Here is a 25,632-nt window from a genome sequence, read left to right as displayed (position 1 = left end):
GTGGAACAAATATTTTAGGCAAATCTGTCTGCCGACTAACTATCTCAAATATCTTTGCATTAAATATAAATTCTGAATTTTGGAGTCAAACTCTTTTTTTTTGCCATATACTTTGGGTGTTTTGGAGTGCTGTTTAAGAAAACTTTCCCCTCTCCAATATCACAGTAGTAGTTTGCATTTTCGTCTCATAGTCAGTTTCAAATTTTATTCCATGCTGATCCTGGGATGAGGGTTTCTAGACTTCCCTGAAATAATTGTTCAATCAGCCTCTTGTTCATTGACTCAGCAAACGAGTGTACAAGATCCAGGAGTGAATACAGCATGCAGAGAAAGTTGGAGACACTGTGCCAGTTGGTGTGGAAAATGAAGGGCTAGGGAGTATCGTATTTACTCTAAATGTGGAAAGAATGTAGAAGGGTGAGAGGACAGGGGGATTTTGAAGATATAGGACTTGAACTATGCCTGGGGAATGGGATTAGAAGCCAACAGGAGTGGGGGATTGCAACATGGCAAGAAAGGTGTATAGCTGAGGGGGAGAAGGTGGGTGGGGCGCTAAGGGGACGCCTCTGAAGCAGGCAGTGGATGAATACTGGGGAAGAGATGAAGTTCAGTTCTGAAGACCAAGCAGAGGCTCCTGGATCTGGTATGACATGCAGTAGATATTCATCGTTTGTGTGTGTGTTTCTGAGAGGGAGATTGAGGAGGGAGTGGGGACCTGTTAGGTACTTAAAATGGGTGGGCAGTAGGGTACAAGGAAGACAGGAATTCAAGTGACAAGGGAGACAACAAGGATCCAATTTGTCTTCTCTGGCAACGTGAAGAACAGAACCCCAACTAGATTAAAGTGCAAGGTTGTATGTTTTGAGGGGAAATCATAGCAGGTGCCCAAAATCTGGAAAATGATGCACAAAGGAAGCTCCCAAGTCTTCAGGCCCAAGATTCTGAAGAATGGAGAAGCCCCTCAGTGACGCACCATAGAGTGGTTTGGAAGGAAGTCCCTTGAGCGCAATGCCTAAGTCTTATGAGTGCGGTCCCCATGTACAGTAACTGACACTTAACTGGTGCTTGATATATTTTAATGAACAAATGAACATGTGCACTTGGAAGCAATAACTGGACACTCCAAAGGCAACATTCCTTGGACAACTAGAACACAAATTGAAGGACAGATCGCTATTGCCCCACCCCACTTCCAGCACCCACAGGAAAAAGGGAAAAAAAATTAGGAATGTAACAGAGAAGGAACAACCAGAGAGGTAAGAAAACAAGGAAAGTTCGTATCTTGGAATCTTGGGGGAGAATTGGAAGTTTGGTGGCATCTCCAAATGCCGCAGACAGAACGTTGTGATCACTGGTAAGTTTTTGGAGAGCAGAGCATAATGACACAGAGTTTAATATTTACTGGTGGGAGAGGGTATAGGGTAGCAGCCATGTGGCAAGGTGCTTATGGACAAGGTGCTCCTGGGCTGGACTGGTCTTACAGGGCATCAGAATGCAGCAGGAAGAGTTTCTGGAGTGTTAACTACAGATGCACCCTATGTAGGGTGCGGCAGGGAGGGAAATAAGCATGTAATTCTGACCCAACCCTCAATCAGACAACCTGAGTGTTTGACTTGAGATCGGGGGGACTGGGAATTAACTGGATTTTAGGAAACAGAGATAAAACTTAGATTCCTTTGGAAAGACCTTCAAGGTATCTACCTGGCCTTCCTCTCAATTTGCATAGATGTAAGGGTTATGTCTCAAATACCTTTTAAGTGGAAAAAGTCACTATTTGCTGCTGTTTGTTAAATGATCCTTAAAAGGTATTACCAATGAGTCACAAAATATTTGGATGTAATATTACGCTTATTTGAGCATAGTTTATTTGGCTTTATGAACAATTTATCAATCCCCTGCTGCGTGCCTTGTTCACTGCCCATGAACAGCCAGGTGGTCTCCTGTTGGTGATTCAGGACAGGATCATCACCAAACAGGGATGCACCTGCGGGGCTCACAAATGACCAGAACCACCTGGATCTCCATTTTCTAAGTCTTCCAAGAGAATTTTGATCATTGTCTTCTCCGTGCAGTTACCAAATGTCCGATTCCACTTACTGAAGTCCTAGGAAGAAGTCACCCCAGGAAGACAGTAGCTACAGCACTGTGTAGAAAAGCTGTGCGATCTGCTCATCTCCAAGTTCTGACTCATGTTTATAAGGTTTTTAGTTGAGTTCCAAGTAAAAATCTGAAGGCAGCTGTTAGTTGGGCTCCTTTGAAAAGAGGAGTAGAGTCCTTGCAAGGCCAATCCATTGGCCGGTCTATTTCAAAGGCTTCAAGGTGTTCAGCCGTGCAATTTGGCAATTTGTGTGAAATAAAGCACTGAGCTTCCGCCATCTTTAAACTCAGTGATTTCTCATAACTTTTGTAGTTTCCCGAAGGCATTTTCTTTAATGGGCCATCTGAATGGGCCATGAGGTCATGCCGGGATTGTTCCAATGGCCTGATTAGAGGCTTCTTTATGTGAGAAAAGAGGGCTCAGAATTCTAAACGTGCACACGTCACTGGGCAGCCTAAGATGTGATGGATATGGTTTTCTGGCTGACTCCAAAGCTGCCCCAGCTTTGTCAGGAAGAGCAGGCGTGGTGGAAGCAATGCGACAGCATGGTATGGGAACCTTTACCTGTCCCAGGCGCCCTGGCTACTCTGCGATAGTGTTAAAAATTCAAATTGCCAGCAGGGCGTGGTGGCTCACACCTGTAATCCCAGCACTTTGGGAGGGTGATCACAAGGTCAAGAGACTGAGACCATCCTGGCCAACATGGTAAAACCCTGTCTCTACTGAAAATACAAAAATTAGCTGGGCATAGTGGCACGTGCCTGTAGTCCCAGTTATTTGGGAGGCTGAGGCAGGAGAATTGCTTGAACCCAGGAGGCAGAGGTTGCAGTAAGCCGAGATCGTTCTACTGCACTCCAGTCTGGTGACAGAGCGAGACTCTATCTCAAAAAGAAAAAAAACAAAATTCAAATTGCCAGGCAACTTTACTTTGCAATTATATACATCACACAGGTTTAAATGAGTGACTGTCATATTGGTAGGAATGCCAGGTAGGTGTAGGTATAATAAGAACTACTGGCTTTCTTTCCAAACAGTTCTGACTCATAACTATTTGAAGGTCTGCATGCCATTGGGTTTCTAAGAGGAATCTTAAATCATGGGGAGGAAGCTCAGAAAGGACCAAGGCCTGGTTCAACGCCATTTGGGATCAATGAGCTACAAACTCGCCATTATATGACTGGGTGATGTGCCTAGGATGGGTTGGTGGTGTGAGAACCTGAACAGAATAACTAAGAAAGGGAAGTGGAAAGAACTTCACACTAGTAACCCCAGAAAGTCCTTGAAACTAACATTCCTTAGAAAATGCACTGAAATGGAAAACAATGTTCACTCCACATTCAAGGACATTTCTGGGGAATGCCACCACCCCACACCCATCCCCTCCATCTCCTTTGTTTTCAACGCATTAGGAATTCTTGGATTTTGGCAATTCCTGAAACAAACAAACAAACAAACAAACAAAAATCTGATGACTCTTATGTAGTGTAAAAAAATCCAAAGGCATTTTAAAAAGCAGGACTAAATAGCTAATTAAAACCATGTCATTTCAGAAGAACTTGTTACATTCATCCAGGAACATTCATCTAGGGCTACAGTTACCTGGGCCATGTCCTGGCGGACGGTACACTGTGAGCAGCCACTGTGGGCAGGAGGGTGAAAAGAATTTAAGAACAATTCATCACATCTTCTGCTCCAGGAGATGTGGCAAGGCAATTATCTTTGCAGAACATTAGGTGCATTTTATTATTAGAGCTAATTTTTCAGTCTTGGCTTTTAACATCCTGTGTGCACTCTAATGTCAGGCGTGGCTTTCTGTTATGAATCTTACATTGCTGCCTTCCACTTGCTGAATTATCAGTCATGCTCCTGGGCAGTGACATTTGCTTTTCTTGCACTAGAATAGCATTCATGATGACTCAGCCTCTCTGTAAATTAGCCCCTGGAAAAATCTTGGCTCAATAACAGTTATTTCCCTATTCACACTTAACACAACAAAGTCAGTAATACGCCAGGAAGATTCAAACCGTGAATCAGGAATACACACCAAATCTAAAAGTCTAATAATATACATTCTTGATCAGCCTACGTTGTATAAAGAATTATATTAGCAGAAAAGAGTCCAAATCAACGAAAAGGCTTCTGGGTTAAGAATTCTCTTCTGGAAATAATGGCCAAGTGAATTCACTTTCCTATTCCATCTGATATAATTTTTATGTACCTACGAACATAAACATGCCAGAAAGAAAAGTGACCAGAAAATGAAGCTGGTGTGAGAAGAAATTGCTGATGATGCAAGTCATAAGATTATCAGTGATTCACGCACTGGGAGTCCACAGCCGGCACCTTTAAGGGCTCTCCATTGGCAGCTGTTATTGGTGCTGCAGTAATTGCTGGATGTCAGGGAACACCGAGTGACCAGCAATGACTGGAATGAAGGAAGTGGGGAGGTGAGGTGGGGGCGTGGAGTGCATCCTAGTGGAAGAAAAAGCATATTTCTGCACAAATAACAACTCCAATATCAACTGTCTCAAGCAGAGTATCCGACTGGAACAAAACAAAATTTCAAAAAAAAAAAAAAAAAAAAAAAAGACTCATCAAAGGGAATTAGGGTAATCGTTGGAGATTACCAAAGGTTTATTTGGAATGACACAGCACTGAAAACATAATTGTTACAGATGATTTGTGGATACAGCATACACCATCTATTTTACTTTAGAACAATCTGTGAAGATGAGCTGCATAAATAGAAAGAGGTGGAAATACAGAGGAGCTGTTTTTGTAGTGTTCTTTTGGGGGTGGATGAATATGCCCCATCTTTCTAGCCAATCTCATAAAAGCAGAAGAGAAGACTACTTAGCTGCCCATCCCAACTAGCCTATCTCCAGCCACAGCGGCTGGACAGCTAGATAAATCAGGCCCTGCTTTCTCTGAGGGGGCCTCAGTGTGGTCATGCTATCTGTCACCTCATCCTGAAAACTGCACAGTACAAACACAGATACTGTTGACTGTTTTGGCAATGGGATGGCTGGTTTTGCCATGAGGCAAAACTGCGACTGTAATGCCAGTCAGAATAAGAGCAATGCATGTATCAATGACACCTGAGAGGCAAAGAGTTACAATGGAAAGGAAAGAAAGCAACTATGTATATGTAGCCTTCTGCATACACATAGATCCAGGAGTCATGGGAACTAGCTCGCGTGACTGTGTGTCCATATATATATACATATAGATGTGTTGGAAAATAACATTGAGAACTTTTGCAGCAGTTTAGTTTTAAACACAGTAAACCTGAAAGGGAGCGAGAGCACGTGCTCACACCTGGGCAGGGGAATAAGATAATCTTGTACCACAGGATAATTCATCACATCTTCTGCAGGGCAGCCACTCAATACCATACACCTGATGCAGAGAAATAAAAGTCTGATCTGGAGAAAGCTACTTTAGAATTGGTGGGAGGGGATCAAGTACAAGAGTCCACAGCTTGGACAAAGCACAAACAAACCTGTTATTGACAACATGGGAACGAGTGAGGATTATTTCCTTAATTTACTTTTCTTTCTCTTACTTTTTTTTTTTTTTTGCACACATACTCCATTGATACATCTTCCCAAGGTTCGTCTGGCATCAGTCTGTAAATCATTAAGAGCATAATAGCAAAAGTGAACTCTTCAGGTTTTCATGAAGGTTTAAAAACCCAGTAACTGAGCTCTTTCTTGCAATACTTGTTGCCCTAATCCAAGCGTCGGGTGAAGTTCTCTGGAAAGAGGCCTTTGTAGGTGGCAAGGTCTCTGTACTGAAGCCAGTCTGATTCCTTCACTCCCACCAGCCAGCCTGCATCCTGAAAGACAATGACAGGACTTTCAGGGTCCAGCAAACTACTGGAAAATCCGCACTGCCACAATTAATTAATAATGTGTTACATTAGTGTTGTGGTTCTGCACCAGGATGTCACACTACAGGTAAGGTGCTGTGCCATGATCAATGGGAAGACCTATCCCAAATAAGTTGTTAGTTAAAAAACAAAAAAGAAAAAAGAAAAAGAAGGAATAAAAGTTTTCAATGACTTATTGACTGTACAAAGTATAGTTAATTGACAATATTAACATTATGACTGTACAAAGCATAGTTAACTGACATTAACTGGATTATAATATGAATTCTTAAAGAGGATAAAAGGATTACAATTACAACCAGTACAAACACAGGAATACCACGTGAAAGCATTTCATGCACAAGAGCATGACCCTGTTCTGGGGTCACAGTATAAAAAAGGTTTTAGGTTCCTTGGGTTAGAATGGAGTACTGACGAGACCATGGAATGTCTTATATTTCATCCGAAGCCACTTGCTTATAAGAAAGAACTCTGACCTGCAGCTCATATCCTATAACCCCAATGAACTACCTATGCAGGGCTTATCAAATACTAAAAGCTAGATGTGTATTGCCTGATATTACTATTTTGGCTTTTATAATACCTAATTTTTCAAGTTTATATAAACTACAAATCAGTTCGATGTCATGGCATTCTTGCTGGAAGCACTCCTATATCCTTTATAAATTATTCCTCATAGACATTTGTCTGTCCTATAGAAGTGCCATCACAAAAATGGAACATTTTGCCCCAGAAAGGGTAGAGAACCCATCCACGTATGGTCATGCAGAATGGGAGACGATACTTAAAACTGAGAAACAGAGGCTGTGGTCTGCCCTTGGCTTCCTGAAGATAAGCAGAGTCTAGCTGGAAAAGCTGTGTTGAAAGAAACAGCAGGAAACGAGACCATAGGAAGTTCAAGGAGTGGGAAATGACTATCCTTATTATGCTAACCAGTGCAGAAAGGAAATTCTACTTCAGATGAGGGATGGCCAGGGTTAGTCTGAACCAACCCCCAACATAGTTCAAGTACATCAGATAAAATTAGACCTCAAAAATTAAATGAAGAAGCTGAATTCATTCCCTTTTGATATAATCTGAGACTATAAATTGATGCTGCCATATAGACAAGAAATATTAGTATTTAGACAGCCCAATTTTTGAAGGCAGGAAAAAAACCGCTGGAGAAAAAAATGACTCAATAAAATAACTGATAATATCCTAGCTGATGAGGAAAAGTGCCCTCTTTAAAATTATGATGCCATATATGTGAAGGACAAAGCTATACTTAAAATAAAAGATGATAGATAAATATTTTCTGAACCTCTAGAAAGCATATAAAAGGTCATTTTTCCCCCACAAGTGTCTATATTTGACTTCATTTACAGTGAGTGAAAAATCTAATGGAGGCAAGTAGAGTTAAGCACTTAAAAATTGTTTCAATAAAGAAAACAAGTAAAGGACTACACAAACGCACAATCAAGATATATTCCAACACATATATTCTGAAAGACAACTTGTAAAGAATAATAGCCAACATCAATCTTTAGCTGAGGAAAATATAAAAAATTAAATATTAACTGCTTAAAATACGTGGTAGAAAAAGATTTCCAGTTTTGGTAATGGCAGAATAGCTTGTATTAGACAAATCCTTCTGGAGAGAATAATTAAAAACACTGCAATAACTATATATCTCTAAATATCTATCTATCTATATATATGCAACTATTTATACATAAAAACAACTCTTGGTTATATAACATATAAAGTATAAATTTATATATAATGGGATGGGTATAAATAATGGGTACAACTATTTGAAGACGCTGGAAATGACCAAAAGCAAGCAGAAATTACAGAGTATTTGACCCTTGAAAGTAGAGAACTGCACGGGGTGAGAGCTATACTGATACAGCTTTTCCCTGGAGGATTATCCTCACTCAGTGTGATGTGGGGCATTCAGATCATAGAGTGTAAGGCTGTCAGAGAAGCTGTACACTCAGGGCATATTATCTTGAAAAGAAAGGAGCCACTGGGGGATGGGTATCCTAATATATGTGGATAAATTGCCTTGAAGTCCTGGGCTGACCCCCAAGCTGTGCATGCATAAAGGGTACAGACCCACCCTAACAAAGTATAAAACCAACTCCCATCAATTCAAGGGAATTATTCAGTAATTTAAATGTCTGCTAAAACAAAAATAAGGAATTTTCAGATATAGAAAACAGAGTCAGACTCTTTACCATGTATGGTCTGCCTACTATGTCTAGTATCAATTTAAAAATTACTAGACATGGAAAAAGCAGGAAACTATGACCCAAAGATTAAAAAGCAAACAATAGAAATATGCCCTGAGATGGCCTAGCTGTTGGAATTAGCAGTAAGAAATTTAAGGCAGCTATTATAAATTTGTTCAAGTATATAAACTGAGAGACAGTGATAATGAAAGAATATAAGTGGGAAATCTCAGCCAAGAAATGGAAACCATATGAAAGAACAATATGGAAATGAAGAATTCTAAGACTCTAATATCTGAGATGAAAAAGTCACTGGATAAACTTAACTACAAACTCAAAGTAGAAGAAGAAACAGTCACAGTACTTGAAGGCATATCAATAAAAATTATCCAACCTGACTACCAGAGAGAAATAGTGAAAGAAAAAGAACAGCATCTTAGCCCTCAAGAAGTCCAACATAAGTTTAATTAGAAACCCAGAGAAAAAGAACAAAGAGAATTAGTCAGAAAAAAAATTGAAGATAAAAAGCAAATATAGTGAAAAACATTAGGTTACAAGTTTAAGGAGCTCAGTGATTTTCAAGTAAGAAGACCATAAAAAACAAAAACAAAACAAAACAAAAAAAACCCTACCCAAGCACAATATATTCAAATTGATGAAAATCAAAGATACAGAGAAATTTATTAAAAGTAGTCAGGGAAAGTCACTTTGCATACAGAGAAGCAATATTAAACAAATGACAGTTGTTTTCTAATTATAAACAATAGAGACCAGAAAACAATGACACATGTTTAAAGAGTTGAAAGAAAAAAAAAACAAATCAGATTTCTTTCTTAGTGAAAGTATCATTAAAAATTAAGAAGAATAAAGACATTTTCAGATAAACAGAAGCCAAGAAGATTTGCCGCCAGCAGATTAGCACTGCAGGAATAGCTAAAGAAACCTCTTTAAGAAGAAAGGAAATTAAGACCAGATGGAAACTCGGACTTATAGGAAAGAATGAAGACGTGGAAATGATAAACATGATGGCAAATATAAAAGACTACCTTTTTTTCCCTTTTATTTCTTTACAAAATAACTTCTGATTAATACAGACAAAAATCCCATTATAAATGGGACTTTTAATATCTTTGAGATGTGTGATGCTGACACTTTTCCTTGATATTGGTCATTTATGCTTTGTGACTTTTCTTTCTTGAGTCTTTCTAAGGTTTTAACAATTTTGTTAATCCTCTCAAAAACCTACTTTTGGCTTTATCAGTGTTATCTGTTATATCCTTTATTGCATTCATTTGTGGATTTATTTTTATTATTTCCTTCCTTCTATGCATTTCTACTTAATTTCTATTTAATTATCATTATGAAATATTTTTAACTCACACTATGATTTCTTTGACCCAGGGGTTATTTAGAAGTGTATTTTAAAAGTTTTAAACCTTTGGGGGCTTTTAAAGATACATTATTGTTATTAAGTTTTTTTTGAGACAGGGTCTTGCTCTGTTGCCCAGGCTGGAATGCAGTGGCGTGATCATGGCTCACTGCAGCCTTGAATTCCTGGGCTGAAGCGATCCTCCCATGTCAGCTTTTTTCAGTAGCTGGGACTACAGGTGTACACTGCTGCACCCAGCTAATTAAAAAAAAAAATTTTTGTAGAGATGAGGTCTTGCTATGTTGACCAGACTGGTCTGGAACTCCTGGCCTCAAGTGATCCTCCTGCCTTGGCCTTCCAAAGTCCTGGGATTACAGGCATGAGCCATCCTGCTCAGCAGATTATTGTTACATAAATTTTGAATCTGATTTTATTGTGGTAGAGACTGTTTGACCCAACACCTGATGTATCTTGGTAAGTGTATTGTCAAAAGAAAGAACAAAATGTTGAACATGTTAAGTCTTAACCTCAAAGGCAGTGATGCTTGACTTTATTTTTTAAGGGGAGAGCTCATGAATCTCTTTGAGAATAATACGGAAGTTAGAGCTTTTCTCTCCAGAAAAATATGTTTACAGATACATTTACTTGTGTTGCATACCATTTCAAGGGTTCACACATTTTATGAAAGAGAACAAGATGGGAGTTCTCACTACCTTACATCAGACGACTCTTTTAGGAGGTGATATTTTTAAAGAATCTCTTTAAATTGAGGTATAATTTAAATACTGTATAATGCAGAGATGGTTAGGTATATAGTTCAATGAGTGGACAAATACATACAGACATCCCTCTCAAGATATAAAGCGTTTCCATCACTCCAAAGCGTTCTCCAGGTTCTTTCCTAATCAATATCCACACACCCAGAGGCAACCACTTTTGAAGGGGTCTTTTAGTTCACATTCATAGTGTCTGCATTTCCTGAAGACAGGTGTTACACAGACAACATTCCTAGAAAGTGGTTACATGATTAAGAAATGGTCAACTGTTTATATTACATAAAAAAAAAAAAATGCAACAGCATCCCAAAAGGGTGTCCTAGAAACCTGGTTAATGATCTATGCTGTCACAAGCCCTTAAGCCCTTTTCAGATGGCTTGTAGCATCTCAGAAAATAGAAGCATCTTTAGGAAGTTATTGTGTCCTCAGAAAAAATCAATGTAGCCCAAAGCATCTTCCAATCTTATCTTTTACCTGATCAGCTTCTGAATCTGAGGGGACCACCAGCACCACGTCACCCCTTTGTAAGGTAAGTTCATCAGAATTTGCTGCCTCAAAATCATGCAGTGTTTCCACCTGCAGAAGGTAAGAAGAATATATAAAAATCAATTTCCCAGCCATATTATAAGCAGACACTCTTACAAGCACTCTCCAAGCTGGATGAAAAGATGAAGATATTTGCCATATCCCAAGGAAGAAGAAGGCCTCCAAAGCCAGAAGGGAAGTCCTATTCTCTGATATGAGGCCATTCATATGTATATTTATTAATAGTAATGCAATGCCCTCTACAACAGGGAAAAGTACTATATTAATCAAATTTTAATTCATCTTATTTTCGTTAGAGATTTGCATTTTATTATCACTGATGCTTTATTACTCTTTGTTGTTTAACTGGAACCAAAAATGTCTAAAGCTTCTCTAACCCCAGCTTCTGTCAAATAATAATCAGGAAAATCACCACTTGCAGGTTATACAGTAATTACTACTAAATAAAACTCTGTGATCAATTTCCGTGTAAATATATTTCCTTTCTTCCCTATCCTACCTTATATACAATGGCAACCAGTTTCTTTTCCTTTCCCATTTTGAAAAAGATTTCCTTAAAATTTTATTATAGGAAAATATTTTAAAGCAGAAGAAATAACATAATGAACCTCCATGCATCCATCACCCAGTCTGAATCACTCTACCATCATGGTTGATTTTATTTTTTCACCTTTCCCTCAACTCCACCCCTGAGAGTAAACATTGGCTTTTAAAGTGTATATTTTGCCATTGGGCATATTCATAGAATCATAAACTGTCAGAGTTGGAAATGGATTATGTTATCCCTAAATTAATTTCTCTGATGGGAGAACTGATACCCAGAGAGAGGATCTATAGGGGTGCCTTAGCTTATTCTACAGTTAGTGAGGAGGCCAGAATGGGCCCAGCAAGCTCTGGCCATGCTTGGCACAAGGCTTCTTAGACTCCTTGTGCTCCAATTAAAACAGAACCTGGCAAGAAACAACCCTCTATCTACAGGTTTAATTTTTTCTCTAAATTAATCATTCATAAATCCATTATAGCTGACCCTGTCCCCACAAGAGGTAGCAAGGTAGTAGTTACTTTCTAGTGGAGAGAGATAAAGAGACACACACACACACACACACACACACACACACACACACACACACACACACACAGAGAATATGACATTTTACGCTTTAGAAGAAAAAGAGCTGAATTTTGAAATGTAAAATCAAATTTAAAAACTTAAAATTCCTTTTCAGATTCTATTAGGAAACATCTGAGACAGGAAACACTTGGGTTAGGCCAGTGTTTTCAGGTATTGACTAAGTTTTTCGGTAAGAATGCTTTGGTTTATGAAGGCTCTAAGCAGCCTGTCTGAGCAAAACCTTCCTCCCATTAACTTAGCCACTTTTTTTTCTGCCTTTTGGTGCAAGTTTATTCATATATGTATCCACTAATTTACAAAATATTTATGGGCTTCCTACTCTGTGTCATGCACCCTACAAGGTGCCAGAGTTGACTGAAGGATTGCTGCCTGACCCCCAGCGGGTATAGCCCAGTCAGGAGCTCTTGGTGATTCCAAGGCCTGGTCTGAGCCAGGCTCCACAGATTCACAGGCACCCGGGGGAGTAGAGAGGAGGGAGGGCTGGAAGAGACTCTCTCATTCATTACCCAGGGGCATACTGTTTGCCCTGTGGTGAGCTTCCCTTTAGTTATTCTTTGTTAAAATATGAAAATCTATTACTGTCGACCTGGCTTGTCCAAGTGATGTCGTGGTGAAGGGAAAGCAGTTCAGAGAAATAATAATTGCAAAAAGTAAAAGTAAAAACTGGAAAACCAAAGGCTTAAGCAAAAGGGACTCAAAGCAAAAAGAGGACAAATGAGAGTTAAAAAATAAGAATACCTTGTAGAGAAAGCCAGGAGGCAATTCCTGAGAGGCCTCCCTTACAGATGCTAGCTGGTCAGCAGTCCCCAGGGCTGGTGCAGAAGGCATTGGCTGAGGGTCCTGCAGGGGCTTCTGCTCCGTAGCCAGCTCTGGCGTCTCACTGGTGGGGCCCAGAGGAGCCATGTCCTCGGTGGTCTCCTCGGGCTCTGCACCTACAGTTATTTCGTGTTCTCCCTCCTCTTCATGGTTGGAGGCAGGCTCTATGACCACTGAAGGGATGACCTTCTCCTGGGGGAAGAAAACCCGTGGCAGTGCCCAGCAGGGCCTGGAAAACAGAACCTCCTTGTCCTGCACAACCTGCCCCAGCCCCCAGCCCAAAGCTGGGGCTGCCACTTCCATACTTCCCCATCAGCCAGAGTCAGGCTCCAGGTCTTCTGCTGTGCCACACAGCCTCCTTCTGTTCCTCCTGAGGCCTAAACCCTTAGTGTAATTAACTTCTGGATCCTTGAATAGCCAGGCAGTTTGGTAAGCATGAGGTTTCCGTGGGAATTGGGAGGAGGCTTAGGGGATGGGAGACTGAGTCTTGAAGGGTGAGGGAAACCATCCTGAGAGGGATTGCAGGAGTCAGTGCAGGCCGGCCTGGTTCTTTTTTTTTTTTTTTTTTTTTTTGAGACGGAGTCTCGCTCTGTCGCCCAGGCTGGAGTGCAATGGTGCAATCTCGGCTCACTGCAAAGTCTGCCTCCCGGGTTCACGCCATTCTCCTGCCTCAGCCTCCCGAGTAGCTGGGACTACAGGTGCCTGCCACCACGCCCGGCTAATTTTTTGTATTTTTAGTAGAGACAGGGTTTCACCATGTGAACCAGGATGGTCTCGATCTCCTGACCTCAGGATCCGCCCGCTTCGGCCTCCCAAAGTGCTGAGATTACAGGCGTGAGCTGCCACACCCAGCCCCACAGGCCGGCCTGGTTCTTGTCCCACGGAGCCCTAACTCTTGCCGCTGGCAGTTCACCTCCTATGAGCCCCTTCCTCCCCTCCCCCAGTCCCAGGAGGCCCCCAGTGCCTGAACCATGCTTGCTGGTGAAGATCCAGCCAGGCTTTGGAGATCATCCACCAGTCCTTCGCTTGTGACTCCAGCCCCCCACTGCTGTGGCCGCTGCAGGGACCACACCTCCCACAATCCACTCCAGGTACTCTAGTGTCTGAGCCAAAGAATTAGGACCACGCTTTCATTTGTTTAACAAAGATGAGCATGGAGGGGAGTTTCATCAGCAGAACAGGAGTCTTTCTATATTCCCTCTGCTATCAGCGGACTAGAGCAGTAACATTCGTCAACTTAGAGAGATAATACCGTCTTTCCACGAGTACCACAATATACACAAAACTACTCTGGGAACTGTGATGAGAAAATCTAAGGGGAAAAAGCAATATTCTTTTAAGTTCCTTCTCCCATAACACTGCTATCTGCCTCAGCCCCCAGCCCGAAAAGGGATAATGAAAGGGATAATTCAGTTTCAAGTTTTAAGCAACCCTGGAGAAATTTTTGAAAATTTATTGGGAGTAAAATCATCAGGAAAAAACAATACATACCATTAAGGCCCCTCTTAACATTGCCTTCTAGAATACAGAAGAACCAGACAGTGGAGGCAGGCCCTGGGCTTGGAGGCCTCTGCAGTGGTAGAGTATGTGGCTTTGTGGCCTCTCAATGCTGCTCTGAGGCAGTGCCGAGCAGGGCCCGGTCCAGCCTCACGCACAGACCTAATGGCCCAGCTCCCTTTGTTTCCCTTCTCAAAGTACCACACAGTGGTGGGCTCTTGGTGAAAGGGGCCTGATGGTGAATTTGGGACACTCTGATGATGATAATAACCACCAAACAATAATAAGAAAAATAAGATCTAAATACTATTGAGTTCTCCCTGGGCTAAGTGCTCACTTCATCACATTCTTTTTCTCCTGGCTCCATTCTCATCCTTTTCACTGTCCTGCTTCATTCCTTTCTCCACGTCACCCCAGAGCTCCCCCTTCCCCTTTCCATGCTTAGGCCCAGTCAGCCACGCAACATTGCGATGCTGATACTGAGCAGCTGGGATTACTCTTTCTGAGAATCTGATAATAATGTTGTTTGGTGGAGTCACAAAATTGCTACAAGCCTATTATTCATCCAAAGAGTTATCACCATGGACCAACCAACAGAGCACCCAGCCCACGCCACCTCCCAGGAGCTCCCCTGGCTGCGACATGGGACACTCACCTGAGGCACTGTTGCTGCCAGCTCCTCTGCTTCAGCTTGGGCACTCTCTGCACCCTCAGTGGTTTCAGTTCCAATTTTGGCCTCCTCTAAACTTACTCCTTCCCCGGCAGGAAGAGTGGCCTTCTCTGCCTCTGCTTCCTCTCCTGGGGCCCCCTCAGTTGCTGACACCAAGGTTCCAACAGCTGCATCAGCATCAGCTCCAGGTATGATCTGCAGGGCAGAATCCAACAGGCCACGTCTGCATTTCCATGGGCCTCCGCCAGGAGTCAAACTCAAGCCTATTTCTTATCTCCCCTCTGCAGAAGCTATTCAGATTTGGAACATTCTTTGCACTCCCAGGATTTAGGTACAGCACAGTCTGCCATGTATTCATCAACACTCTGACTTCTCTTCTGCTGAGCTCCCAACAATTCTACACTCCTTAGCTTTCCTTGCTGTCAGGTGTGGCAAATGGGGTTTGAATGGAAGTGACATATACCATTCCAAAGACACGGTTTTTAAAGTGTGGATGGTCCTCTCCACAAGCTATTTTCCTTTTTATTGGCTGGAAGCAACAAATGAGGCCTTAGGGGAATAAAAGAAATATAATTGAATCTCGGGACCTTAAACCACCATGCCAAAGGAAAGCTAAGCTTGGGAACAGAGTCACACGAAAACAACCTTCCTTTCATTCCCAAACACAGAGCTGTAATTTCACATGCTTCCTTCATCTTATGTAACATGCAGAACTACAGAGCGTGAGATGAAGGCATGAGTGACTGTGTCCCCACTCCCCCTTTTTATATGTGAAATGTAGATTCACTGAGCACTAATCAGAGCCTCACAAGAATGTGACACTTGCCTCATTGCCTACCCACCCTCCTTTTAAAAAATTTATTCCCTTCTTGCTTGCTATTTCCCCTTTAAATAATGAAGATCTTAAAACTCTCTTCAGAAAAAGCACCGGTTACAGATCCTCCTTTGACTCATGTCTCTTTTTCCTGGGTGCATCCTTAACCTTGGTTAAATAAGCCTCTCCATGACTGAGACCTGCCTTGCTCACTTTTTGATTTACATGGCACATCTGGGTCACAGGATGGAAGTGGCCTGGGTCAGAGAGAAAAGCCATATCAGAAAAGCATCCTCATCACACAAAGTAAAATTTTGAAAAATTCCATTTTAGTATAAACTTTCAAATCTTTGTGAGGAAGGTTCCAAAAGCCAAATCACTTTCACAGGAAAAAAAAAAAAAATGAGGAAGCTTTCTCAATGAACCCTCAGGAATGAAGGGGAAATAATTTTTGTAATCAAATATGCATGGTAATGTTCCAAATAGCTGCAGAGCCCATTACAGGCAAAATGCCAAAATCACAGTTTAGGTCCAGTAAGGAGAAGTGAAATAGAAAAAAGTCAGAATTTTCTTTCTAAGGTAGAAACACAGTCAGAAGAAGAGTTTTAAGTAGTATTTAAAATTTGAGATAATGAAATAAAGGAAGTGCAATCAGAAGTTTTAGTTTTGAACAAATGGGTTGGAGTCCAACTCTTTAAACAGGATTCTGACAACATCAGCTTGACAGACTTGATTTGAGAGGTTCACATGAGAAAGACTATGGAAGAAGAATCTCAGGTTGATCTTATATAATATATCCAGGACACATATTTCAAAAGTGGCTCTTACTATCTGATGTGATTAGGATTAACTACTTTTTCCTTGTTGAATACATTCTACCCAGTTCAACATCTTAAGTTAGGAAGGCCCTAATGTTGCAAATATTAACTTTCAAACTCAGAAAACAGAAAAGGATAATGAAGAGTACCTCCGAGTGGGCATCAGAAATTGGAGATGAAGAACATGAACCATACACCTACACTTATAACAAAGCAGTTTTAAAAATGTTTCTGCTGGTTCAAAGCTATAGGTAATAGTTTAAATAAAAATGCCTGCTACAGAATATATACAGTACATTTTTCTACAAGATAATATTTTATTTGGGAATGAAAAAGAAATGTTAACAGCTATACTACTCATTATATGTCCAAGTATTCCTCATATTCTTAGAAATTGATTTCCCTCTCTTAAGAGAATCTCCTATTACGAGGATGTGGCTCTCGACACAGGGTGTACAATGATTTAAAATACAGTCCCTAGCCATGACATACTTCCTTCTTCCTGCCCTGTCATGAAAGTATATGTGACATGGTTTGGCTCTGTGTCCCCACCCAAATCTCATCTTGTAGCTCCCATAATTCCCGTGTGTTGTAGGAGGGACTCGGTGGGAGATGATTGAATCATGGGGGTGGGTCTTTCCCATGCTCTTCTCATGACAGTGAATGGATCTCACCAGTTTTGATGGTTTTAAAAATGAGAGTTTCCCTGCACAAGTTCTGTTATTGCCTGCTGCCATCCATGTAAGATGTGACTTGCTCCTCCTTGCCATGATTGTGAGGCCTCCCCAACTATGTGGAACTGTAAGTTCAATAAACCTCTTTTGCAAATTGCTTAGTCTCAGGTATGGCTTTATCAGCAGCATGAAAACGGACTAATACATTATGGGTTCACAAAAGTAATGCTTTCTCATGAATTGTAACAGATACTTATTTAAAGTGAATTATAAATGCTGATGGTTATTGAAGTGGGGTAAAAAGTACATGAGGGTTTATATTTTGGCAAATGGCTGAAAATTCCTATAATAAAAAGTTTATTTTGAAATCAAATAGAATTTCATCTCTGTTTTAAATAAGCAACGACCTTTTTATGGATGCTATTGTTACTGTTGTCAAGAGAATAGTAATCAGAACATAAATTAGTAGGGTATCTTAATCCCAAGAAGAACAATGAGCAATTGCTCATAGCTTTATTGCTGGAGACATTAACAGGGTTTCTCTAGGATACTAAGGACCTAATAAAGTTTCTTCCATGTTAAAAACTATCCTAAAAGAAAATGTGCATGCAATAAACTTATGAGCTCAAATGTAGAAAACAAGTTGTGTCATGATTATAAGCTTATTCTCTCCATCTGTCTGGAAAATCACACCTATGAGTATCCCACTAGTTTCAACAGCTTGGAAGCAGATGGACTCTATCTACATGCAGACGGTATGGACAAACAGAGCAGCAGACACCACCACTACACACATATGCAGCAGAGGCACTGCTACAGATGAAAAAGCAGACAGGATGTTATTTCATGGGCTACTCTCCCAGTGGTTATGCATAAATCCTTTTATATACATATGTTCCAACTACACATCATTACTAATTGGCTTTTAGTCTCAGTTGAATTGATACTACATCTCTGGGAGAGAATATACTTCTGTGACCTATAGATGGTGTTGCCACAGGTAATTTTTTAAATTTGCTCCATATAAACATGTTTATTATTAACCTGTAACCTACCTCTAGATATCTATCAATTTGGTTGTATAAGATTTTGCCATCACTAAATATACATGTTATCACCTTTCCTTTGCTAGATAATTTAAGCAGGCAACAAAACTAGACTCCTATCTTTTGCCATATACAAAAAGTAAATAAAAATGGATTAAAGACTTAAATCCAAGGCTTCAAACTATGAAACTACCAAAAGGAAACATTGGGAAAACTCTCTAGGACACTGGACTGGGCAAAGATTTCTTGAATAATACTCCAAAAGCACAGGCATGCAAAGCAAAAATAGACAAATAGGATTAGGTCACGTTAAAAAGCTTCTGCACCACCAAGGGAACAATCAACAAAAACGACCTGCATAATGGGAGAAAATATTTGCAAACTACCCATCTGACAAGGGATTAATAACCAGAATACATAAGGAGCTCAAACGACTCTATGGGGAAAAACATCTAATAATACAATCAAAAAATGGGCAAAAGATCTGAATAGACATTTCACAAAAGAAGACATCAACAGCAAACAAGTATGTGAAAAGGTGCTCAATCTCATTGATCATCAGAGAAATGCAAATCAAAACTACAATGAGATGTCACTCACCCCAGTTAAAATGGCTTTTATCCAAAACACAGGCAATAACAAATGCTGGCGAGGAAGTATAGAAAAAAGAAACCTCATATACTGCTGGTGGAAATGGAAATTAGTGCAAATATTATGGTGAAACAGTTTGGAAGTTCCTCTAAAACAAAACAAAACAAAACAAAGGACAAAAACTAAAAGTAGAGATACCATATGATCCAGCAATCCCACTGCTAGGTATATACCCCCAAAAAAGGAAATCAATATATCAAGGAGGTATCTCCACTCCCATGTTTGTTGCAGCACTATTCACAATAGCCAAGATTTGGAAGCAACCTAAGGGTCCATCAACAGATGAATGGATAAAGAAAATGTGGTACCTATACACAATGGAGTACTATTCAGCCATAGAAAAGAATGAGATCTTGTCGTTTGCAACAACATGGATTGAACTGGAGGTCATTGTGTTAAGGGAAAAAAGTCAGGTACAGAAAGATAAACTTTGAATGTTCTTACTTGTTTGTAGGTGCTAAAAATTAAAACAATTGAATTCATGGAGAGAGAGTAGAGGGATGCTAACCAGAGGCTAGGAAGGGCAGTGAGGAAGTAGGGGAGATGGCTAATGGGCACAAAAATAGTTAGAAAGAATAAATAAGACCTACTATTTCATAACACAAACAGGGTGACTACAGTCAACAATAACTTACTGTACATTTAAAAATAACTAAAAGAATATTATTGGATTATAATGCAAAAAAAAGGATAAATGCTTGAGGAGGTGATAGATATCTACCCTGATGTAATTACTACACGTTGTATATCTGTATCAAAATACCTCATGTACCTCATAAATATATACACCCCCTATGTACCCACAAAAGTTAAAAGTAAACATAAAATAAAATAATAAAAAAAACAGGTATTAGCTGCTGTGACATCAACCACCAGCAGGTGGCGGCCAAAGGCTCTACCTGACTGCTCTGAGAATCCTGACCTTGCAGGAGCAAATACCTCAGCCTCAGCACCTCAGCAATTTACCTGATTTTTGTCACATAAAAAAGAACTGCAGCATGCAGAAAACAGATTTTAAGAATGATAAATAAATATCAGGAAAATACTGAAATTAACAATTTTGGCAAAGGTAAGGTGCTAAGGAATTGGCACTTCAGACTATAAAGGGAAGCCAAACAATTTGAATGATCTGCTTGGAAAACAAACAATTAACACTCCTACACCCTACTCTGAGTCCATTAGTAATGAATTCCCACTTCTCCAGCTGCTGTTTACTTAACACGTTGATTTTACAGAGCTTAAAAACATTACTTAAACAGAGAAGGATCATCCACTATCTGCGTATCCTCATAGCTTTCTGTTTCTGACACTGGTCTAATGATTAGGGGTGCCTCAATCCTCCCTTCATGCCTGGAATCTGGTCCAGATTTTTTGCTCTTACCAAAATATTTCCAATGCCCTACTTACTGACCGCAAGAATAGAACAACATAAAAATACAATGGAAAACAGGAACCCATTTGTTCAGATTAGGTGTTAGCTGTAGACAAAATCAAGAAAAGAGTGAAAAGGTTTTCATCGATGAAAGTTATACCTCTTATTATTGTTGTTGTTGTTATGCATTTCAATGTGTTAGCTATTTGTAGAGCTATAAAAGAAAAAAACATTTTCTATGCTCTGCTTGCTACAGTACATGTTATATCTGCTAGGATAACCACAATGATAAATGACTGCTATTTGCTTTTTAAAAAATGTTACCCAGGAAGACCAGAGGACTGAACCTGCTGAAAGTATTTCAAGCCTTTCATACCCAGTGCTATCAAATGCTTCTCTTCACTCTAAATGTTCAGAAAAACACAATTATCCTATCTTCTGCCCAAACTATACTATTTATTGGTCAAATATATTTATGGGGGAAACAGCTATTGCAAAGAGAGACTAAAAATGTTCTCCTTGACCTTGGGCACATATTTACTTTATCTATGAGGTCTATGAGGTGCAGAAACTAGGAGTATTGCTAACCCTCCTATCTATCACACAGAAATCACAGCAACCAGCACAGAACCTTCTGGAGAGAGTAGGTGGTGGGTCTCTGCACCACACATACCTCATTGCTTTTTCTTTTTCTTTTTCTTTTTTGAAATGAAATCTCACTCTTGTTGCCCAGGCTGGAGTGCAATGGCACGATCTTGGCTCACTGCAACCTCTGCCTCCTGGATTCAAGAGATTCTCCTGCCTCAGTCTCCCGAGTTGCTGGGATTACAGGCACCTGCCACCACATCTGGCTAATTTTTTTGTATTTTGAGTGGAGACGGGGTTTCACCATGTTGGCCAGGCTGGTCTCGAACTCCTGTCCTCAGGCGATCCACCTGCCTCAGCCTCCCAAAGTGCTGGGATTACAGGCATGAGCCACCGCGCCCGGCCCCTCATTGCTTTCTAATATTCTGCCTCAATCATCTCCTTGGTGGAAAGCCATATAATTATAGTATTCATGCCAGGGTCCTCTAAACACCAGTTTAAACTTGCTTTAGCAAAATTGTCTGGAAATTAATGACATGAACAAAATACAACAATAGCCTAGGTTATCAATCATGTAAAATAGCCAAACACAACCGGGTGACAGAAACTAGCCAGTCCTGCTATGAGATGGTGCCGTAAAAGCAGGCCAACAAGGACCAAGACCCCCAAACATGTCAGAGTAGTGATAGGCTCAAGAGAACTTGTCGTCTCTGAAGTTTATGTCATGCATTCGTACATTCATTCACTCGTTTATTTATTTGCTTGTTTTCTTGGTAATATTAGCTCTGAACAATGCCTGAAAGTGGTTTGTCAATCACACAATTGGTCTGGATGAGACAATTGAAGAAGATACTTTGATTCTCCTTCTGCCCATGAAATTCCATACTTATTTATCAAGTAGGTTATTGTAAGTGATCATAGGCATTTTTCTAATAAAGCAATTAAAATATTTTTTCTAACAAATTTTAAAATAATAAAAGATAATTTATGGCAACATTTTGATATATTTAGTTGTATTCATTTTCTAATCATACAAGATTTATTTTGCAAAACATGAGTCATGTTTCTTAGAAAAGTTATAGTAATGGATATGTAATAATTTACTGCTTATTCTATTTAACAAGTTATTTAACAGTTCTATTAGAATTAAACACTAGTTGGTTTCATTTTTAAATGTTACTCTAACACTGTGAGAAAGATCTTTGGTTTGTAACCCCACAATTATTTAGGTTACACATTTCAATAATTTAAATACTAAATACTGCTCTCTTTATTTATTTATGATATTTTCATTAAACACGTTTTTGGGGTTTCTGCTCAACATTATAAGTAATTTTTTTAAAAAAATTTCAAAAACATAGAATACAATGAACTTCCAAGTACCCACCACCTAGGATCTTCAACAGACATGTCACCACATTTGCTTTATCACATGTCTTCCCACCTAACTGCCTTGATTTGAGCCATCTTTTAGTCAACTGCAATATATCTTCACAAAATGCTTTTTAGGAATTGTATGGAAAGTCTCTAGCACCTTATGTAACTGGTAATGTCTTTCTGCTGCTTTCCTACATGGCCAACTATTGACTTGGGGTAGAATTACTATGTTGTGTTTCTTTGTGCTCAAAATCTGTATGTTATTCTAATAGTTTCTGACCTTTAGTATTGATATGGATAAATCAGAGAACCACCTAATTGTTGTTCACTTGTAGTGCTTTCTTATTTCCAATCTAGATGCTTGCAGGACTTTTTTCTTTAAACTCTGAACTCAAATATTTAAAATAATATATTTCAATGTAGTCTCTCTCCATTAAGTTTGCTTTTTTGGGTGATTTCTTATGATCCACATGCATTAATTCCATCAACTAGGAAAATTTCAGCTCGAGCATGTTTTCTTCTATTATACTGGCCACTTCTGCTTCTGTAACATTCTTGTAGTCTCTTCTTCAGGATGAACTTCTACCCATGAGCTGTATCTTCACTCCTTGGCCCCTAAATCCATCACCTTTACTTGTGCTTCTCTTTATGTGTTGGGAGAACTCCTCCAGCTTGTCCTCAGATCACTAAATCGATTCTCTATAGTGTTGCTTTTCATCTTTACCACGTCTCATGCAAATTTTAATTCTAATATTACATTTCCTCCCCTTAAAATCTTTACTCATGTTATTGAGTTCCGTTTTCATCTGCCTTTCAAAGTGACTTTCTTTTCTTCTCAATATGGTTGCCTTATCATCTCACCCTTCATCTTTTGTTCCACTTATCGAGGTAATCTTCAGTATTACTGACAACAAAAAGGAAGGCAATTTTCAAATTTTGTCTTCGTATGTCAGGTAATTTTTGTTATTGTTGCATATTCTCTAAAGAAACTTTTAACTCTGGCATGCAATCATTATTTTTTCTTTTGTATTGCTCTATAGGTGTTTGCTAATCTTAAAACGTATTTATTTGCTTAGTTTTCTCAAATCAGGGGAAATCTCTATAGGCTTGATGTTTACAGTAGATGTGGAAACATTTTCTTTGTTCCATTTTACTCATTATCTGGGGACTCTTAGATATCCTTTTCAGAACAGGAGCTGGAGAGGGATTTATCAAGTCTTTACATAGAATCATCTGTTACATAAATCCCCCAAATATATGTGTCAAAGGATATACTTGTGTGAGAGTAGCAGCAGGCCCCAAATGGCCTGGATGCTTCAGAAAGGAATCCCATACTCATGGCGGGGTAGATGCAAGTTGTCTCTGATTGAGGGTGGAGATGGATGACTCTCTCAGATATTTTCCCTTGCCTGGCTCAGGTATTATGCTTCAAGGATCCATTTATACTTTGTTTTATAGAAAATTCTCTTGGGTTTAGCTAACATTTCTAGAATATGCTTTTGAAATGTTGACTTTCTTTTTTCTATATGCTGGGTTTTTTTGTTTAAGAGTAAAATCATTAAAATGAAAACAAACAAAAAAAACCTGGTAATAATGAATCTGATTTTTTGAGTGATTTTTAAGTGTTTTCAGCTTTCTCATGAATCTTCATTTATACATCCCAATGATAAATTTCATTTTTTAAAAAAATGCTCCAAGGGTTTTTTTTTTTTTCTCCCAAGATGGCTGACTGGAGACGTTAGATGCCAGTTCTCTTCAGAAAGGGGATCAAAGTTACAGATGAGTGGCCATGATCTGAATGGAAAGCTGAGAGAAGAGAGCCAGGACCTGTTGGAGTCCCCATGGAAATAAGCTGGGGTGCAGAAAAGGAAAGCTACAAAAGTCTGGCAGAGACTGACCCTTAAGGCATTTAGAATTCGGTAGTAAGGATAGGTGGGGGTGCTTCTCTACTCCCCTCTCTTCTGTGACGGACTGCTGACCACTAAATTGTCAGAGAGCACCTCTGCCCTTGTGACCTTGGGCAATGCTGTTGGTAGCAACCTGAGAACTTCCTGAGGACAGAGCAGCGGTGGTCAGCTCCTCCAGGTGTACTCGCACTCTCCTCAGGCCTGCACTGAAACGTCAGGTGCTATACCAGCTGTGCGCACAGTGTAGGTCACTGCCTGCCTGAGGAACCTTGGCCTTTGGGCAGCTGTATCACCAGAACCCCTGCAAACATACCTCAGAACCCACTCTGATTTGGCATTGATAGGGGACTGATAGGGAGAATGCTGGGAAGTTGTGGGTACTCCAGAGAGCTAGCTCTTGGCACAGGCCACCCTGAGGGAAGGGGGAATACGGCCTGTCAAAGTGCCCCTTGGAACAAAGGAAATGCAGGCATGGTGCTGATTTCTGCAAGGGGCAGGACCAGTGGCTGGGAAAGACCATGGAAAAGGGGCCATTTCCCACCTCCCCCACCCACTGTTGTGGATGCAGAGCAGATTTTCTCTGCTGGGGGCTGGTGCCAGTGCACTCGGAGAAAGCCTTTTCAGTGCATTTCCAGATGGCCGCATCCCCAGAGAAAGTGAGCCTATGCCATTTGGGTTTGCACAAAGGGCAGAGCCCATCTTCCCCTCCCTAAACAGAGTGGGCAGCATGGTGGCAACAGAGGACAGACAAGTCACAGAGCTATCTGCTCTGGATTGGGGGAAGAAGCTCTGCCCAAGGCCATTTTGCTGATAGCCACCAGACAGGTCCTTTCACAGACCTCAGTCATGCTGCAGACTGGAGTCAAAGGACAGCATCTATTGAACTGAAGGTCACGAGTCCTGCAACAGTAAAGTGGATCACATTCCTGCCTATCTAGGATGAGAAGCTGGTGCAGCCCCCTAACGCTTATCCCCAAGAGCTCAGCACATCCCAATACAAATCCTCCTGTCACCCTTGTCAGGGTAGGTGCCTCCATTCATCATCCAGCTACCCAAGGGTAAGCCAGCTCTCATCCTTAAATGCCACCTATTGGACTGGAGACTGAAGACCAAATAAAAAACCTGCTGCAGAAGGGCATAGTGCTAATGTATGACATAAACTTCTTGAAACCTCCACACTTCCAGCCCCACAGAAGACAGTGTATCAACTCATATACCCAATATATTGCTACAACAAGCAGCATTTGAGAAAGCCACCACACAACAGATATCCATAACCAAGGAACCCATGTAGAGCCTTGGCCTCCTGAATGCACCTAGAAACAAAGCCAAATAATCATATACAACAAACCCCACAGCCATATCCTCAAGGGAAA

At 40.3% G+C, this 25,632-nt stretch overlaps 1 protein-coding gene across 3 annotated transcripts in view; it reads right to left on the bottom strand.

Moving 5' to 3' along the window:
* Nucleotides 1-4,694: 4,694 nt before the first annotated feature.
* Nucleotides 4,695-25,632, bottom strand: part of LOC103226200 (amphiphysin) — a 251,796-nt gene continuing 230,858 nt past the window's right edge. For all 3 annotated transcript variants that reach the window (XM_073008951.1, XM_073008950.1, XM_073008949.1), the window contains 4 exons: nt 14,998-15,207; nt 12,768-13,037; nt 10,826-10,927; nt 4,695-5,936 (listed from right to left, as the gene is read on the bottom strand). In XM_073008951.1, coding sequence (XP_072865052.1) covers nt 5,829-5,936; nt 10,826-10,927; nt 12,768-13,037; nt 14,998-15,207 — 690 coding nt within the window. In that variant the 3' untranslated portion in view covers nt 4,695-5,828. The remainder of the gene's footprint in view (nt 5,937-10,825; nt 10,928-12,767; nt 13,038-14,997; nt 15,208-25,632) is intronic.

The sequence above is a fragment of the Chlorocebus sabaeus genome, chromosome 21, assembly GCF_047675955.1.
Source record: "Chlorocebus sabaeus isolate Y175 chromosome 21, mChlSab1.0.hap1, whole genome shotgun sequence".
Lineage (NCBI taxonomy): Eukaryota > Metazoa > Chordata > Mammalia > Primates > Cercopithecidae > Chlorocebus > Chlorocebus sabaeus.
Note: the sequence above shows the minus strand (reverse complement) of the source record. Positions and strands in the feature narration are given on the sequence as shown.